Source organism: Panthera leo, chromosome D1 (assembly GCF_018350215.1).
Source record: "Panthera leo isolate Ple1 chromosome D1, P.leo_Ple1_pat1.1, whole genome shotgun sequence".
NCBI classification, from domain to species: domain Eukaryota; kingdom Metazoa; phylum Chordata; class Mammalia; order Carnivora; family Felidae; genus Panthera; species Panthera leo.
In genome coordinates this window covers 63,405,107-63,424,255 of record NC_056688.1, presented here as the reverse complement: position 1 = coordinate 63,424,255, position 19,149 = coordinate 63,405,107, and the positions used below count along the sequence as shown (strand labels likewise).

The 19,149-nt window shown below is 40.9% G+C and overlaps 1 protein-coding gene across 21 annotated transcripts in view; it reads right to left on the bottom strand.

The window, feature by feature from the left end:
* DNHD1 (dynein heavy chain domain 1) overlaps positions 1-19,149 on the bottom strand; it is a 92,870-nt gene that overhangs the window by 47,415 nt on the left and 26,306 nt on the right. For 18 of the 21 annotated variants that reach the window (XR_006193811.1, XM_042906047.1, XM_042906063.1 and 15 more), the window contains 5 exons: positions 10,839-11,093; positions 10,592-10,729; positions 10,402-10,453; positions 1,062-1,327; positions 728-971 (listed from right to left, as the gene is read on the bottom strand). Coding sequence is in view for 20 of the 21 variants with exons in the window: in XM_042906047.1 (XP_042761981.1) it covers positions 728-971; positions 1,062-1,327; positions 10,402-10,453; positions 10,592-10,729; positions 10,839-11,093 (955 nt within the window). In the remaining variant the exon portion in view is untranslated. Of the gene's footprint in view, positions 1-727; positions 972-1,061; positions 1,328-10,401; positions 10,454-10,591; positions 10,730-10,838; positions 11,094-19,149 lie in introns of those variants that run through there. The other 3 variants (XM_042906049.1, XM_042906068.1, XM_042906062.1) reach the window with 3 other exon arrangements.

Here is a 19,149-nt window from a genome sequence, read left to right as displayed (position 1 = left end):
CACACCGCAGTAAGGGTTGACAGAAGTCAGCAAAGAAGAGCACACAGCCCAGCAGCCCTCTCCAATGCCAGCTGCCATCTTGGGGAGGAAGAGGAGCAGAGGACACTTGAGAATAAAAACAACTCAGAACTGTAGTACGAATTTTGAATTGACCAAATACCCAAAATAGACTGAATTAAACCAAAAGTGCTGCTTTAAATGAAAAGTGCTTTCATTTTCAATTGGAATACATTCTTCCGCCATCTGCAGAAGTTAGGACTACAGAGTAAGAGGACATCAGTTAAGGAGACTAACATTTTATACATGCAACTTATAGTGTCAATTTTGACTCTGCTGCGTGTGGGGAAGGGCACTCTTGATTCCTGAGAATATCTGCAAAGAAACTGAGCTCACTAGCCTAAGGAGTAGGCTAAGATTTTTCTCACTCACATTTGGTTTGAACTACTTCCATGCCAGAAAAATAGAAAGTGTCAGGTGACAGAAACATGTTTCCCAAAGAGCATGGGGAATGAGTAGTGCCAAAACAGATGGAGAGGCTATCATCTGTAATGATCACACCTTTACTTGCAAAGGGAAGGGGCTGGGACCTGGGACTTTGGGAGGCTCTAGAGGTCCAATGAGGGGCCTTCACCAAAAGTCCTTGAAAGGACATTTCCAGGCCCAAGGAGGGCCATGCGGATGAGATAAGGAAGGTGGAAGGAAAGGAAAGAGGATAAGCAGCACTCACCCATCTCTGCCTGTATGTGATAGCAGTTCAGCTGCAGCAATCTGCCTTTTGTGATCAACTTCTTAGGTATATTGGAGACATCCGTCTGCCACATGTTCACGCGGCTCACCAGCATCATGTAGTTCTTGATGGGACAACCTCTCATGGACTCCAGCTTCTGAGGCCCCCAGGCTTGCAGGAACTTATGAATGCCTGTCATCCAGTGATGTTCCTTGCAGAATTCCTTCACCTCCCACAGCATGCCCTAGGTACAGACAAGGTGCTTAGGGCAGAGGTGGGTGGCTATGATTGGTATTAGTGGGCATGACCCCACTGCTTAAACCTCTTTTCTCACCTCCAGCAAGGCCTGCTGCAGAGTCAGTGCCTGCTGGATTCGAGGACTGTTGTCCAGGTCTTCTTGCAGCTGCTTATAATTGGGGGGCAAGTACTGACCCCGCAGCCGGCACCCACGGACCTCCAGGGCTTCACTAACTGTGTGAGACTTCCAGGGCCACACCAATCCTATATTTGGGCCACAAAAGATGTGCACAGCATCGCTAGGCTGGCCCTGGAGCTTGGGCATGATGAATTCCTTGTTTGAGTCCTCCTCTTCATCTTCTTCTAGTGGGACACATGCCAAAATTGTCCATGAGTGCCCTTCAGGGCCTCCACACAACCTCTCTCCCTACCTGAGTGTGTACATTACACACACACACACACACACACATGCGCGCGCGCACACACACACACACACACTCCCTGCTCCTGAGTGAGTTTACACATACATCTATATTACAAACACCAACCCACTGAGGGAATTTACTAGTTATGGCTCAGGTTCAGAAAACAGAATTTAGTTAGTATAAGCAGAAAGGGAATTGTTATGGGATATTAAATGAATTGCAAATAGTTGGAACGTCTGACAAACAAAAACACTCGAGGCTGAGCATCTATGGCTCTGTGCTGCCTGGCAAATTGGGATGTCACTGCCATATCAGCAGCTACAAAAGCACACTACCTCTGTTATGATCTCCTCCAGCAGAATGGATGGCATATGCGTTGGCTCTCTCCCCCTCTTACCTTAATTCTGAACTGAAATCTCTTGGAGATCTCAAGCACATACAACATCTAGCTATAAGGAGATCTGGGAAAAACTCCAGCCTCTGTGGAACAGAGGAAGAGGTGGCAAAGATGTTGAACATGCCAGTCCTCAGTATGTCTTAAGGAATATCCTTGAGCCTGGCTTTTCCTTTAACTTCTTAGAAACCGGCTAAGTGCCAATTTCAGTATTTGTGTTAAAACTTTGTGCAAAAAGGGGTTGATGGGCACCTGGCTGGCTCAGTCAGTTAAGCATCCCACTTTGGCTCAGGTCATGATCTCACGATTCATGAGTTCGAGGCCCACACTGGGCTCTCTGCTGTCGGCACAGAGTCTGCTTCCCCTGTCCCCCTCTGTCCCCCTCTCTCTCTGCCCCTCCCCCACATGCACTCTCTCTGTCTCTCACACAAAAAATAAACTGAAAAAAAAAAGTGGGGGGAAGCATTGAAATGTTCAGAAATTAGATGCATAGTACCAACACCTAAACATACATTCCCCCCCCCGCCCCCACCAACAAGTCTCAGTTCTCAGGTCTCTTCTCTTCTCCATCTGTAGTTTCTAGGAGAACTCATCCAGTTTCATGGTTTTAAATACCATCTATTTGTTCTCAAATTTATGTCTAGTTCAGATCTCTCACTGAATCCCAATCCCATTTAAACAACTGCCTATTCCACATCTCTACTTGGACGTCTAACATGTACCTCAAGGGGCTCCTGGATGGCTCATTTGGTTAAGCATCCGACTTTGGCTCAGATCATGATTTCACGGTTTGTGAGTTTGAGCCTATGTCAGGCTCTTTGCTGACAGCTCAGAACCTGGAGCCTGCTTCAGATTCTGTGTCTCCCTCTCTCTCTGCCCCTCCCTGGCTCACATTCTGTCTCTCTCTCTCTCTCTCTCTTTCTCTCTCTGTCTCAAAAATGAATAAATGTTAAAAATAAAAAAAAAAAGATCTCTGATTTCTCCCTTACCCCAAACTACTCTACTTGCAGTCTTCCAACTTCAGTAAATGGAAACACCATCCTTCCACTTGCTCCAGTCAAAAACTTGAGTTATCTTTGACTCTTAACCTAACATACAACACACCCAACCATCACAAAATCCCACTGAGTCTACATTAAAAATATATCCAGAATCCAACCAACTCTCATCACCATTACCACCACCTGCCCCCTTACCTCAGCCCAAGTCACTATTAGATTTTCAGTTAGAAGGGCATTACTGCAATGCCCTTCTAACTCCTCTCCCTGCTTTGGGCCCTTGCTTCCAACACCTTACAGTCTCTGCCTCACATAACATCAAGAACGACCCTTTAAAAATAATACTAGGAGGGATTCTGGAAAAATGGTGGGAGTGACAGCACAATTTTGAAATCTCTCCCAAATTCCCACATAAAAGGACATAAAAGTGACAGATCAATTAGACAGTGAAACCCCAAACCCAATGATAACATTTTAGTGAAAATGGGGCTAAGAGATCCTTACAAACCCCAAAATGCAAGTGGGTGGGGACAAAGCACCTACAGCCTCAAGAGTTACATGACATTGTCATTTGTAGGGGAGGAAGCAGAGGGGAATAAAGACACAACTGACAGACCTGAGACTAGGAAAACTCCAATACAGCCCAAAGGCATTTCCTGGGGATCAGAGGGCAAATCTGAGAACAGGAGGTGAAAGTGGAGGGAGTTTTCCCACTCCAAAAGCAATGAAGTCTGTAGGAGCTGAAGCAATCTATGCCCGATGGACTCCTGAAACCAACTGGCCAGGGTCCCTTCTGGGACAGAGCTTGACAAGAAGGAGAAAGTGCTGGGGGTGGAATTAAAACTGAGCAGAGTGGAAGCAATAGAGAAAAAGAGAAAAGGTCCAGACAAAACTGGGAGAGCAAAACAGAAACCAGGAAATCTCAGAATGCTGGCCACCAGTTTTTGAACACTACAGAAAAACAATAGAAAAGGAAACAGAGAGGTTAGAAAGCCATTTTGAACCTCACCTCTTCCTAAAAGTTCAGAAAAGCCATTTTTTCAAAGGTGAGCAACAGAAAAGTATCAACATCAAACTCGTACAAAACTTTTATAAGAAAAAAGAATCCGGACAGAATAACATCTTTTTTTTTTTTTTTTTAAATTTTTTTTGAACGTTTATTTATTTTTGAGACAGAGAGAGACAGAGCATGAACGGGGGAGGGGCAGAGAGAGAGGGAGACACAGAATCAGAAGCAGGCTCCAGGCTCTGAGCCATCAGCCCAGAGCCCGACGCGGGGCTCGAACTCACGGACCGTGAGATCGTGACCTGAGCCGAAGTTGGACGCTTAACCGACTGAGCCACCCAGGCGCCCCCAGAATAACATCTTTAAAGACAATGGAAACATATCAAGAAACAGTAAAACAAGCCCATTGCAAAACAAGATAAAAGACACTAGGAAACTTATATAAGTCATGAAAGAAGAACACATATCAGAAAAATTCAGAAATCATTTGATAGAACTCAGGAAATAATTAGAAATAAAGGGAAAAATCATTTCAGAATGGAAACTTAAAAGGAATTTGAGAGCAAAGAAACTTAACAGGTAATACCTTAAGAGAAATAAAATGTAAAAAAAGGATAACTATAAAATAAAAAGGAAATAGAGGTTTTTTTTTTTTTTTAATTTCAAGATAAAGGGACAAATATTTGGGATAGATGATAAGGATCTAACATACATGTAACAGGAGTCCCTAAAGAAAAAACCAAAGCAAGGGAAGAGATCAATACTAAAAAACTTCAAGAAAACTTTCCTGTGGGGCACCTGGGTGGCTCAGTCGGTTAAGCGTCTGACTTCAGCTCAGGTCATGATCTCGCGGTTCGTGAGTTCAAGCCCCATGTCAGGCTCTGTGCTGACAGCTCGGAGCCTGGAGCCTGCTTCAGATTCTGAGTCTCCCTCTGTCTCTGCCCCTCACCTGCTCACGCTCCATCTCTCTCTCTCTCTCTCAAAAATAAATAAACATTAAAAAAATTAAAAAAAAAAAAAAACTTTCCTGAAATAAAAAAGACGTAAAATTACATTTTGAAAGAGCATACCTGAGAATACTGCCTCAGAATGTTCAATAACAAGCATACTCTACTAAAATTACTGAATTTCAAGAAAAAAAAGAAAAGAAATGTTTCAGGCATCCAGGCAAAAGGGGAAATAAAATTTTGCTTCCACAAGCCCTTCCTGAGGAATCTAAAGAGAATTAGCTTCAGACAAACAAAATTACTGAGAGACTGATCAACACAGACTGCTTAAATACATTGTTGCTTGTAGAGCTAAAATTAAATGAGATTTTACTAAATATCAGTTACTAGAAGGGAAACAATATAGTATGAAATGATGCTGCGGAGAATGCTGGTAATTCTCTTGCTTGCCAGGTTTTGAGAATGGAAGACTAGAACCTTGGAAGGCATGTTGGCTGACTACCCAATAGCTATTCCCTTCTCCCTTCTTCTGTGGTGGTAGAGTCCATCTTCCACGAGAAACTAGAAATGTCAGCCATTTGACTTCCCAGCCCTTCTTGCTGCTGGAGGTAGCCACATGACCTAGATTTTGACAATGAGATGTAGAAGTGTGTCTGCTGGGGAGTTTCTGGAAAAGATTTCCTTTCCTGATAAAATGTGAGAGTTAGAAAAAAAAAATAGTTTCAAACAGAGAGGGAGGCAAATGATAAGAGACTCTTAGATACAGAGAACAAACTAAGGGTTGATGGGAAGGGTGGAGGGGTGGGGAAATGGGTGATGGGCATTGAGGAGGGCACTTGCTGGGATGAGCACTGGGTGCTGTATGTAAGCGATGAATCATGGGAATCTACTCCCGAAGCCAAGGGCACACTGTATACACTGTATGTTAGCTAACTTGACAATAAATTATTTAAAATAATAATGATAATAATAAAACCTTTAAAAATATTTTTTAAAATCTGAGTCGGGCAGGAAGAGCTTTCCCTCCAGTGTTTGTTTCCCTTTCCCCTGATTTTGCTTAAGAATGGGATGCTTGGAGTTGGAGCTTGTCTTGCATTTATAAGGCAATAAGCCTAAGGATGAAAAAAAACTTTTTTTTTTTTAGTTTAATCTATTTGAGACAGCCAGAGACAGCACAAGTGGGAGAGGGGCAGAGAGAGAGGAAGAGAGAGAGAGAATCCCAAGCAAGCTCTACCCTTCCAGCCAGTGCAGAGCCTGACACAGGGCTCAAACTCACGAAACTGTGAGATTATGATCTGAGCCAAAATCAAGAGTTGGATGCTCAATCAACTGAGCCATTCAGGCACCCTGAAAAAACTTTTTTGATTACAGCCTCCCCTACCACACACACCACTCTAAGAGGCTCTGCCCTTACCTATAGCTAAAACCAGAAAGGAGCAGGGGACAGACGTGAGGAGCCTGATACTTGATGACATTTTTGAGCCACTGAAACAACCTGGAAGCACCTACCTGGAGACTTCTCATTATGTGAGAATTGTTTTCACTATTAGGCTACTCTCAGGACTTCTGTTACTTCCAGCTAAAAGCATTCTCGGTGACTCAGAATTCAAACACATAAGCAAAGTCAAAAGACAAAGAGAAATAAAGCCTCAATGACATTGCCTGGGTGCTGAATCCAGCTCAGCCTGAATCCAGCTGCATCCATGTATTTTTTTAGTTATGGGAGCCAATAAATTCCCCTTTTTGCTTACGTAGCTCTGAGCTAGAAACATGTTATCCAAACCCAACTTGCACATTTAGGCCTACATAATGTAGGTGTATAGCCAATACAAGCATAGCTAAAGATTGGAGCCTCCTCTACTATACATACCCTTCTAAGAGGATCTGCTGTTACCTGTAGCTAAAACCAACTAGTTTGTAACACAACCCATTCCCCTTCCCAGAGCTAATGGATATGTGGTTCTCTCTATAGGGTAGGTTAAATCAATCATATTCCTTCTCTTGAAAATTTGAAATACGTCAGTCACACATACAGGAAAACTTAACTGACAGATCATCTAGAGTCAAGGATGGGGTTGGTACCACAGGACGCCCAAGTCATTTGGCAGCAATAGTTATAAGGGAGCAGAAAGTTCAAAGAAAGCAGAGACAGCTAGTTTTAGGAGAGAATCAGGGGAACTGGGAAGAAGCACAGAGAGAAGTAGAGATAAAAGGATAAGCAGCAATTTGAGAGATGTGGCTCTCTTCCTGACTTTCTAGTCTCCATTTCTGTGAAGAGTGGTGCTATTACATCTTTTCTGCCTTTGAATTTGGTAACTTTCTGTTTTGTGAGCTCCAAAACACGAGACAAGGTTGAAGAACTATGATTGAAGGTACCAAGACCCACAGGAGCACTCAAGCAATACGGTGCGATACAGTCAATTCATGTGTGATTCTGGGCCATGGAAAGAAAAGCTAGTGTATTTTTAATACAACTTGGTGAATGCAATATCCCAACAAAACAAAACAGAAGTCACTAACAACTTCATAGCCAAGTGAAAGAAAGAGTCAAATAAAGCTTTCTTATGATAAGAAATATGATATCAATTAAATCAAAGAAACATAAATTACCTGTCACCACTGAGGGATTTGGGCTTCAATTTAAAATAGATATGTATCAGTATAATGTGTGTGTGTGTGTGTGTGTGTGTGTGTGTGTGTGTGTATAAGTCAACCTGGAGCTGCATTTTTAAATATCAATCTAACTGTGAAAAACCAAATAATGTAGACCTTTACTGTAGGTTTCCTTGAATGAGTCACTCAGACATTGAGTCACTCAGACTGCTGCTCAGTCCACAGAGCAGCAAAAGCTTCTCGTCAAACATATTTATATACTTTTCATGTCTTCAGTATTTCTTACAGGATGATTGGGAAAAAAGTGTCTCTTCTCTTCCATTTCTGGTCTAGTCACTGTTACAATGCTTACCTCTATTCTTCCTCTTGCTGGTCATACTCGTTATGTGTCACACTCCCAAGAGACCCTTCCTGCCACATGTAGCCCCTTGGCCAAAATATACAGTAAGGACAGTTTAATTGTTTACATTCTATCTCTACACTAACTTCAACACCACCCCAACCAAAACATACAGGAAAGAGTTTATAATAAAAATGGAGCAATCCTTTGTCCCTTCTCAGTGTAACAGATTTATCTTACCACAGATATCAAAAAGATACACTGATCTGGGTAAAGTTAACGTAAGAACCTTAAGTTCCTGAACTTGACACCTGCCAGATGAGAAGAATCATTATCTGATTGTATTTTCCTATTTTTAAACTGCTCAAAATTCCTGAAACGATTGTAAGGGTAACAATATTGATCATCTTTTTTTGGTTCTAGTACTAAGACTGTTCTGTGGAAAATGTTGGAGAATGAAGCTTAAAGACTGCAAGACATGTTGCAACTATGTTATTAGTAATAGATTGAGTCTTCTTCTAGGGGTCAGACTCTAGTCAGTGTGTAAGTTTCTACTGTAAGGGGCTGATTTTTCATGTTTGTATGTATAAGTAGAGCTGCTGAAATTATTTTGTAATTTGGCTAAAACGATGTACACATTTTGCCTCACTTAAGTAACAAATTTCTCAGATAGATGTATGTTTCTTAAACACCACTAGTTCTGTTTTAACTGCTAGATATTTAGTTTTATTAAATACTACTCCAATTTTCATCAAGAATTTAAGAAAAATCCTAAATCAGAACTTTGGTTCTAGTTCCTCCATGATATTACTGTGATTTTCCATGTCGATCTTTTTTTTTTTTCCTTCAAATGTTGGTTTTGAAAAATCTCAAATATGTAAGAAAGTTTAAAAGTACTACAAACCCCTTTTACCCATCCACTTTGATTCAACAATTATTAACATTTTGCCCACATTGCTTTCATTTTCCTTTTCTCTTTCCTCAAAAACATTTGAAAGTAAGATAACAAGCATCAGGACATTTCATGCCTAAATGTACCGGTCCGTGGTGATCCTTTAAAAGTAGAAGGGATAGGGGCGCCTGGGTGACTCAGTCAATTGAGCGTCCAACTCTTGATTTCAGCTCAGGTCATGCATGATCCCAAGATTGTGGGATCAAGCCCTGAGTTGGGCTACTCGCTGACCGTGGAGCCTGGTTAAGAGTCTCTCCCTCTGCCCCTTCTGTGTGTGCTCTCTCTCTCTCACTCTCTCTCTCTCTCTCTCATTCTCTCTCTCTCTCTCTCTCTCTCAAAAAAAAAAAAAAAAAAAGTAGACGGGATAACCCAGGACATTGCAAGTGAATATTTTCACTTTCATTATAATTTAGAATAAAATTTTAAGGTTTTTGCTTGTTTTGCCATTCAAAGAAAAATACTACAATATACCAAAACATGAATTAGTAAAAAATATGAGAGAATAATGTGAAATTTCTGGTTTTCCTCAGTCCTTAATACTAATAATGCTAAGAAGTTACTATCTTTAGCATGTATCATTATGTGCTGAGCACTACACTAGACATATCACCTCTTTTAATGCTGCAAGTTAGGTATTTTAACAAAAATATCTAATTCCCATTTTACAGGCTAGTAAACTAATGTGTTTGGTTCTAGAGCCCTACCTCTTTCCACTGACCATGTAAAACAAATATCAATAGTCTCTACCATTTAACCTAGATTCGCTTGAGAACAAATATGCCCCAATTGGTGTGATTTGTAAAAGACATGTGCTGCTTTCAATGAACCTTCCACTTCCTTGTCATCTATTTCCTAAAACTGACTTCATGTCTTTATTTTTAAAAAAATTTTTAATGTTTATTTATTTTTGAGAGAGAGAGAGAGAGAGAGTCAGAGTGTGAGCAGGGGAGGAGTGGAGAGAGAGGGAGACACAGAATCGAAGCATGTTCCAGGCTCCAAGCTGTCAGCACAGAGCCCGACACGGGGCTCAAACTCACACACTGTGAGATCATGACCTGAGCTGAAGTCGGAGGCTTAACCGAGCCACCCAGGCGCCCAACTTCATGTCTTTAAATCATCCTGCTGAAAACATACTAGTTGAGTCAAGGCGGTGGTGGGGGTTAAATACTTACATGTCAGATGTGCCTGAATGCATGTAATGGTTTTATTTGTAACTGGGTTAGTATTGCAAATAAAGGAAATGTGAACATGTATTTCCTCCCTGATTGTTAACAAGTTTGAGGACTGAAAGCCAGTAATAACTGGTCACCATAATAGCTCAATACTAATAGATTATCTTACATGAAATGAAAAAGAGTTGTCTGAAATAAAGCAAATATCAAATAAGCAGAGTTCTTCAAGTAAGTACAAATTTACTTGGCAATCAAATTTAATAGTAAACAAAATGCCATTCTGACATTAGAGAGTAATTTCACGGATTTTGAATGAACGAGAGGAAGGACAATGTACTTACATTCTTTTACACACCTCTCATTCCACTCAACTGGATGCACACACATGCACACAAGCACAGGCATGAGTGAGCAAAGACACACCCACACTAACCCCCGCCCCCCACACCTGTGTGCAGTACCCAGGTCATAGCTGCTCCCTCCACACCTAAGGCCTGACTCTGTGGCCATGCCATTGGCACTGTGCATGTGACTCTCCCTGCTCCTTCCACCCTTCCTACTCCCCTGCCTGTGTCTCCTTACTTAAATACCTTCAGAAATCAAGGAGTCCCAGGGGGTCTTCAGGTCTGTAGATTGCATTACCTTCACACCAAGGCAGGTAGAGGGGGGCAGAAACAGAAAACAAGGAACTAAGTTCAGACCAGGCTGAGAACTTCTGATTACACAGGGGATTAGAATTGGGAATTCCTGCAGCCAGCCCCCCTGCCCAGTCCAGAATACCTTCAGGGCAGAGGCCTTGACAGACTGCAGGCCCCCAGTTAGAATCTGGATCATGTTTTCAATACATGGCTCATGAGACAGCTGGCCACAATCGTCAAAGACCAGCTCTGCTGAGAGAAAGGGATTCTGCCTTGGGGCCTGTCAAGAAAGGTCAGGACAGCTCGTGGGGCTACAGGTCAGTATCTGCTGTCTGCCATGTGGCCTTGACTGCCTGTCCCGCCTCCACACATGCCATGCACTCCCTTACCTGCAGGATGTTGGCCACGAAGGAGGTTATCTCCTCCTCTATGATAGACACAAGGTTCTGGCCAATCATGTGGTCCACCAGGCGGGCCAACTGTCCCAGCCGCAGCAACCACGCCTCTGTCTGCCTCAGCTTCTGCTCCAGCTGCTGGCCCTGTTCCTTCTGAAGATACACCGAGAGTTGGTCAGTCCTGATCCTCTTGCAGTTTTTCAGCCGCTCCTGCAGGCCCTGTTGCATGTGATACGTATCCTCGTGAACCTGTCAGAATAGAGAGTGGAAAACTCACTGGACAAAGGGAAAAGAAAACAAACTGGCTACCCGCTGGCCTGTGCAAAACTCTTGGGTCTCAGAGTCTGAAACCTAGCACCTCGATATACCCACGGAAGGCTGCTTTTTGGTAGAGATTAGCCCCCGAAATCCTTTAGTGACCAGAGAAGATGCAAAATGGAGAACATACATTGAGAGGCCACAGTGCTAATTTGATAGGCCAGGCCTGTCTGCTAAAGGCCTCAAGGATCGAACTCAGAGAGAAAATGTGTGTGTGTGTAAACAGAGAAGCTTACTAACACACAGGCTACACAAAAGAAGAGAAAGATTGGATAAGTAGGGCAATAATTCCAGGACACGGATTCCAATCAGCAGGGCTGGGAGGTGTGGCCTGCTGGCTAGCATAATACTCCTTACGTGACAGCAGATGCTGCCTCGGGGCACTGACAGAGGCTTTCCACTGGGGGATGAAGAATGTGGGATAAAAGTCTAAGAGCCTCTTGGTGGCTCTTTCTCACATCTGGGAGGTTGCTGACAGTTGCCACCTCTCAGGATTTGTCCTGTTGAGGAACAGAGGAGAGACACCAGGAAGACATGCTTGGCCAGATGGACCTTCTGTCCCTGAAGCTCTCCTGTCTGTTTTGATGCTCAGTAGACTCTGTGATTAGATTGTATTCTGCTCAACCTGAGCTCAAACCCCAGTCTTCTGAGACCCAGACATAAGGCACTTGAGGCCTGAGCCACACATCATACACAAATGTGCCCTTGGGCTTGACAAGAGGTTCTCTTTCACGCTCTAGAAATACCCTCCATACTTTGAGTGCTTCCCACTTCACAGCCCATAGTGCGACGCATCACCACTAGCTAGTTACTCGTGTCACTCGTGCACTGCACTGGCAATTCTACAAGGACGAGGCCTCTGTCACATCTTATTGCATTTATTGCTTCACATAATGCCTGGCACAGGTGGTTCCACAGGACATATAAAAAGAATGTATCTCTCAAGCTGAAAGGGCTTACTGAGTGCCAATTAGGATAAAACCATACACAAAGCAACAATAATTACTACACAAGTATGTAATCAGTATACATTTTTAAAGCCTCACCACTAAGGGGCAATATCTTCAATACCTTCAAAGTTCTGAGGAATTTTTTTAACCTGTAATTCTGTATCTAGCCACAGTATCACACTGAAATTTGGGGCTGAATAAAGACATTTTTAGATATACAAAGACTCTAAACATTTACCATCCACAGATTCTCTCTGAAAAAAATGAAACAAAACAAACAACAGTATATTTTTGACAGAGGAAAATGAATATAAGAGCTACAAGAAGCTTTGATGAGCAAAGACATTTGTAAAACATATTGCCAGGTCTAAATGAGCAGGCTACAAAACAAGAATGTTCATAACAATCCAGAATTAAATTCCAGAAGATCTGAACATAAGTGGAATAGGGAGGGTGGAAGGTGGGGAGAGGAAGAGAGGAGAGAAAGGAAATTAGAATACAGTAAAGGTTCTTATTCTGCTAGGGAGAAAGACATGGATACAAATGCACACTTGGCATTCATTCACTCAAAACACTCGCTGAGCACCTACTATATGACATAACTTATAAGAAGCACTACAGATATATCAGTGAATGAAACAAATAAAAATCCCTACCCTCTTGGAGGTGGGGGGAGAAATACAATAATATATAATATAATAATATATAATAATAAATAAGTAATTTATATTCTATATAAAAAGGTTATAGGTGCTATGAGCAAAGGAAACACAGAGTAGAAAAAGGGGTCAGGGATGCTGGTGATAGTGGGGGTTTGCAAGTTTAAATAGGGTGACCCAGAGAAGGCCTTCTTGACAAAGTGCTTTTAGAAAAAGACATGAAAGAGACATTGTTATAAAAGTGTAAATGGAACAGCTACATCTTTTGAGCAGGTGTATACATTTCTTACATATGGATTCAGCTGCAAGTGAGAGAAAACTGGAAAAAAGTGCAGTTTAAGCAAGTAAAAGGTTTATTTAACGCAATAAGAAATCCCTTAATGGTATATTGGCCCAACAGTATCGATAAAAACAACACTCGTTTTGGGGCACCTGGTGGCTCAGTCGGTTAAGCGTCCGACTTTGGCTCAGGTCATGATCTCACTGTTGGTGGGGCTCAAGCCCTGCATCGGGTTCTGTGATGACAGCTCAGAACCTGGAGCCTGCTTTAGATTCTGTTTTTCCCTCACTCTGCCCCTCCCTCACTTACACTCTGTCTCTCTCTGTCTCTCAAAAATAAAACATAAAAAAAAAAAGCTCCTTTTATGTTCCTTCTCCTCCATCTTTAATATGACTTTTGCCTTTATCATTGTGTAAAAGCTTCTCTATCACCAAAAATTTCATCCAAGGGTCAGACAATAAGTCAGGAGTAAATGCTCACTATGACATCCCGGTTAGATATGCCTCTAAAAGTTTTCTTGGTGACTTCCACTTAATGTTTCATTGCCCTGAACAGAGTTAAGTGGCTTCCTCCAGCACAAGTTTATGAAAAGAAACAGTCAAGATTCTAAAACTAAGAAGGATGAATAGGCATTGAGTGGTTCCTGGGCAACTATGAGAAAAATAAAATGTATAACATCCAAATCATTAGAGGACAATAATGGCAACAAAAATGTAAACAACCCACCAAGAGACAAGAAACACGAGGAAGAATCAACCAGAAATTGCAGGAAATAGAAAACATCAAAATAAGATGGAAAAAATAAGTCCAAACTTATCAGTCATCATAATAAATGAGATAAATCTATTGCGAGACATAGACTCTCAGACTAAATGTCTTCCAGCTATTTGTAAGAGATACACATAAAACAAAATAACAAAGGAAGGTTGAAAACAAACTAATAGAAAAAGATACATGGAGCAAATGCCTGATGTAGTTTACCTCAAACAAAAGAGAACTCTAGCATAAAAGTAGTAACAGAATGCAGACTTTTCATAGCAATAAAGTCACCAAGAAATACTATTATGAATCTTTATGCATACAACATGATTTTGGAATACATGTTGCAAAATGAAAGAACATCAAGGAGAAATGAACAAATCTATAGTCATAGGAGGGGATGTTTTTAACATGCATCTCTCAGAAACTGAAAGATAAGGTGGATTAAAAAAATTATTGTGGTCGTAGAATATTTGCACAGAACAATGAGTGAGCTTGGTCTAATATATACATTTTCTTAGACTGAGTTCCCTAGAAGAAGAGCCTGAGAGAGGAATTTGGGGAAATGTGATTTATTAAAGAAATGATCTTCAGGAAACAAACCTCCAAGGGAAAGCGGGAAGCAAAACAGGAAAGGGGAAAGTGCCAAGCAAGAGCTCAGCAAAGGCTGTTCTTGTTCTGATGTGGAGGGGGAGGTGGCTTTGGAATGAAGACCCTATTGTACGGCTGTCCCACCATGAGACAAGGAGCCAAAAAGAAGGCAGAGGAACTGTGACATATGAAAGAGACTATGGAGAAGTGACCATTAAATGCAGTGCACAATTTTGGACTGCATCCTGAAACAAAAACAAAACAAAACAAAACAAAACAAAAAAAACAAAAAAAAGAAAACAGTTATAAAGGACATTTTTGGAATAATTCGCAAATTTCTAGGAAGGACTATGGGTTAGATAACAAAATAGTATCCAAATGAAATCTCCTGATGTTTGATCATTGCACTGGAGTTGTGGAAGAAAATGTCCTTGTTCTTAAAGAGAAACACACTGGCATATTTAGGGGTAAGGGAACTTACCATGTGCAACTTAAAACTCTCAAATGGTTCAGGAAAATAATGTATACTTACATAGAGAAAGAAAAAGAGCAGAAATGATAAATAAGACAAACTAATAATCTGGGTAAAAGGTAAGTGAGAGTTTATTATACTATCCTTGCAACTTTCCTAATAAATTTGAACTTATATCAAAATAAAAAGTTATACAAGAAAGAAGTAAGAAGAAAAAAAGAAAATGGGTTTGTCCCAGTAATGCAAAGCTGGTGTAACACCAATTATTCACCATATTAGACTAAAGGAGAATAATTCCCATAAACGTTTAAACAGAATCAGAAAAAAAAATCACTGGACAAAATTCAACACCCATTCGTGGTAAAACCTCTTAGCAAACTAAGAATTGATGGGAACATCCTTAAAAATTGATAAAGGTTATCTACCAAACACTCACATTTTATATCATTATTTATTTAGTGTTTCAAATCTATTTTAGTTATTTAATAATGCTACAATTTATTGGGCAGCAGCATGCTTTTATTAGCACAGAGTACAGGCTTGGCTCTATAACAATTCAGTTGCCATTTGGGATGATTCCTCCTTCTCCCTCTCTGCTGCGCCACCCCTCACCTTTGGGGTGACTGCCAACAGGGACAAGTTCCATTCCATTCCACACAGCAGCACAGAAAGTGGCTCTACATGTTGCATTTGCTTGTCTTTTCACTTTTCCTATGGTGCTTTTTAAAAAGTTAATTTTAATTTTTTTAATGCTTATTTATTTTTGAGAGGGAGATAGAGCATGAGTTGGGGAGGGGCAGAGAGAGAGGGAAACACAAAATCTGAAGCAGGCTGCAGGCTCTGAGCCGTCAGCACAGGGCCCCACGTGGGGCTCGGACTCACGAACCATGAGATCATGACCGGAGCCAAAGTTGGACGCTCAAGCAACTGGGCACCCCAAAAAGTTAATTTTAGTACAGACAAATGTCTTGATATTTTATGGTTTACACTTTTTAATATCTTAAGAAACCCTGAGATAATAAACATGTGATATGGTCTTCTGAAAGCTTTTTGGATTTTCTTTTCACACTTAAGTCTTTTATATACCATGAATTAATTTTTGTGTATGGTGTAGCAACTATTAGAAAACAATAATGTTTTAAAATACCATTTACAATAGCAACAAAAAGATACCAAATATCTAGTAATAAGTCTAATGAAATATATTCAAGACTTCTATAGGAAACCTATAAAACCTCAGTAGGAGAAAGTAAAGAAATCAAAATACATGAAGAGATCCATGTATATGAATTAGAAAATGAAATATTAAGATATCAATTCTCCCTCGAATTGATATACAAATTTAAAACAAGCCAATAAAAAAAATCCCAGGAAATTATTTTGTGGAAATTAGCAAGCTGATTCTAAACTTGATATGGAAATTTAAAGACCCTAGCACAGCCAGGGAAATCTTGTATAATAAAAACTTATAGAACCTATAATACCAGATATCAAGACATACCGCAAAGCTGCAATAATTAAGATAGTGTGACACTGACCAAAAGACAGACTAATCAGACACAAGACAGTCTAGAAACAGACCCACACATATACAGTCATCTGATTTAAGACAATGACACCACTGTAATTAGGTGGGGAAAGGATATTTTTTTCAATAAATGGGGAAAATAAAACTTGGCTCTTATGTCACACCATACATAAAAATTAATTTGAAATGTACTATAGACCTAAATGTGAAAAATATAATAAAAGTTCTGGAAGAAAACAAGGAAATATCTACATGACTTTGGGGCAGGCAAAGATTTCTTAAACCAGGACTCAAAAGGCACTAATCAAAAAAGATTGACAAAATGAACTTCAAGAAAATTAAGAACTTCTGTTAATCAAAAGACACCATTAAGGGACACCTGGCAGGCTCAATTGGTAGAGCATACATCTCTTGATTTCAGGGTCTCAGGGCCATGAGTTCAAGCCCCATGTTGGGTATAGAGCTTACTTAAAAAAAAAAAAAAAAAAAGACACTATTAAAATAGTAAAAGGGTAAGCCACAGACTGGGAGAAAATATCTATTTTATATATATATATATTTGATACAGGATGCATATCTAGACTATCTAAAGAACTCTTACATATTAATAGGAAAAAAACAGACAACAGTTAAAAATAAACAAGAGACTTAGACCATCACAGAAGAAGGTACCAAAACAGCCAATAAGCATATGAAAAGACGCTCAACAACCTTGGTGATCATAGAAACACAAATTAAAACTACAGTGAGGGGCACCTGGGTGGCTCATTCGGTTAAGTGTCTGACTCCTGATTTCAGCTCAGGTCATGATCTCATGGTTGTGAGATCAAGTCCCGCATCTGGCTCTGCACTGAGTGTGGAGCCTGTTTGATATTTTCTCTCTCTCCTTCTCCTTCTGCCCCTCCCCTGCTTGCATGTGCTCTCTCTCTAAAACAAACAAACAAACAAAACTACAATGAGATACCACTATATACCAGTTTGGCTAAAATTAAAAACCCTGACAATACTAAAGGTTGATGAAAACATAGGACAACTGGAAGTCTCCTACACTGTTGGGGGAATACAAACTGGTACAACCACTCCAGAAAACTGTTTGGTACTGTAAAACAGACATGTACCTTATTCCAGCAGTTTCACTCCTAGAACACATACTCCAAACAAATGAGTGCTTATGTCCACCAAGGGACATGCACAAGAATGTTCTCATCAGGGGCGCCTGGGTGGCTCAGTCGGTTAAGCGTCCGACTTCAGCTCAGGTCATGATCTCGCGGTCCGTGGGTTCGAGCCCCACGTCGGGCTCTGTGCTGACAGCTCAGAGCCTGGAGCCTGTTTCAGATTCTGTGTCTCCCTCTTTCTCTGACCCTCCCCTGTTCATACTCTCTCTCTGTCTCAAAAATAAATAAATGTTAAAAAAAAATTAAAAAAAAAAATGTTCTCATCAGCATTATTCATAACAGCAAAAGCTGAAACAAACTCAAATGTCTATCGATAGGAGAATAAATTGTGGTATATTCATACAGGAAATACTACATAGCATACAAAAGAGTGAACCACTGCTTCCTAGAAGATTATGGATAAACCTTGCTAACATAATGTTGAGTGAAAAAAAAAAATGGTGATTCCATTTATATGAAATTCAAAATCAGACTAAATTAATCTATGGTGACAGAGATCAGAGTAGTAGTTACCTTTGTGGGGGTATTGACAGGAGAGGTACCAGGGAGCTTGCTGAGGTGCTGGAAATGTTCTACATCTTGATCTGGGTGGTGGTTACATGGATGTATATACATGTAAATATTTCAACAAACTGCACACTTACAATTTGTTTACTGCATGCAAAATTTACCTTAATTGACAAAATAAACCTCTATTTTTATTTATTTATTTTTTATTTTTAGAGAGAGAGAGAGAGAGAGAGAGAGAGCAGGGGAAGGGCAGAGAGAGAATCTTAAGCAGGCTCCATGCCCAGCATGCCCACAACCATGGGCTCATGACCTGAGCTGAAATCAAGAGTTGGATGCTTAACCAACTGAGCTACCCAGGTACCCCCAAAGTAAACTACTATTAAAAATTTTTAATATTTTTGTAACATTAAAACAAGAGTGGGATTTAGGACCTGGGAGGTACAGAAAGGCCATGGAATAGCTTGCCCCCACCTTTGGCCCCATTCAGCTTAGTGCAGTGTGAGGTCCAGCTGTTATTGTCTGGAGGCTGAAGGCCATTTCCCTGTATGAATCTACCTAGGGCTTCTCGTACATTATTTCTCATGTACTAGATCTCTCTCAGATCTAGTTTACCTAGAGACAGCGATCAGCCAGAGAACTAGGTAAATATCCAGCCCCACCCGACAGACAGCAAACTATTGTGACAGGAACATGTAGCAGGGCCTCCAGGAGCCCTAGGCTGAGGGCAGGTACCACAGATGCAAAGTAGGCATAATTAGGAAGGACTCCATCACCGGATGCTTCTACCAGCCACAGTGGCCTACCGAAGATTCAAAATAGGTTCAAAGATAAGCCTAGTAGCATGAAAGATCCAGACTCCAACTTTCAAATTCCCTAATGACCCTGGCACAAACAGCTAAAGAAAACCATTGCTATGTTCCTTCTCCTCCCTGCTCAAGGCCAGGACCAACCCTTAGGGAAAAGGTTGGGTCCAAGCCTCTGCCCGTCTGTAATTGATCCATCCACCCCACAACAGAGACTGCTGGTGCTGGGCAGGACAATGGCTCTGGGCCAACTTCAGAGT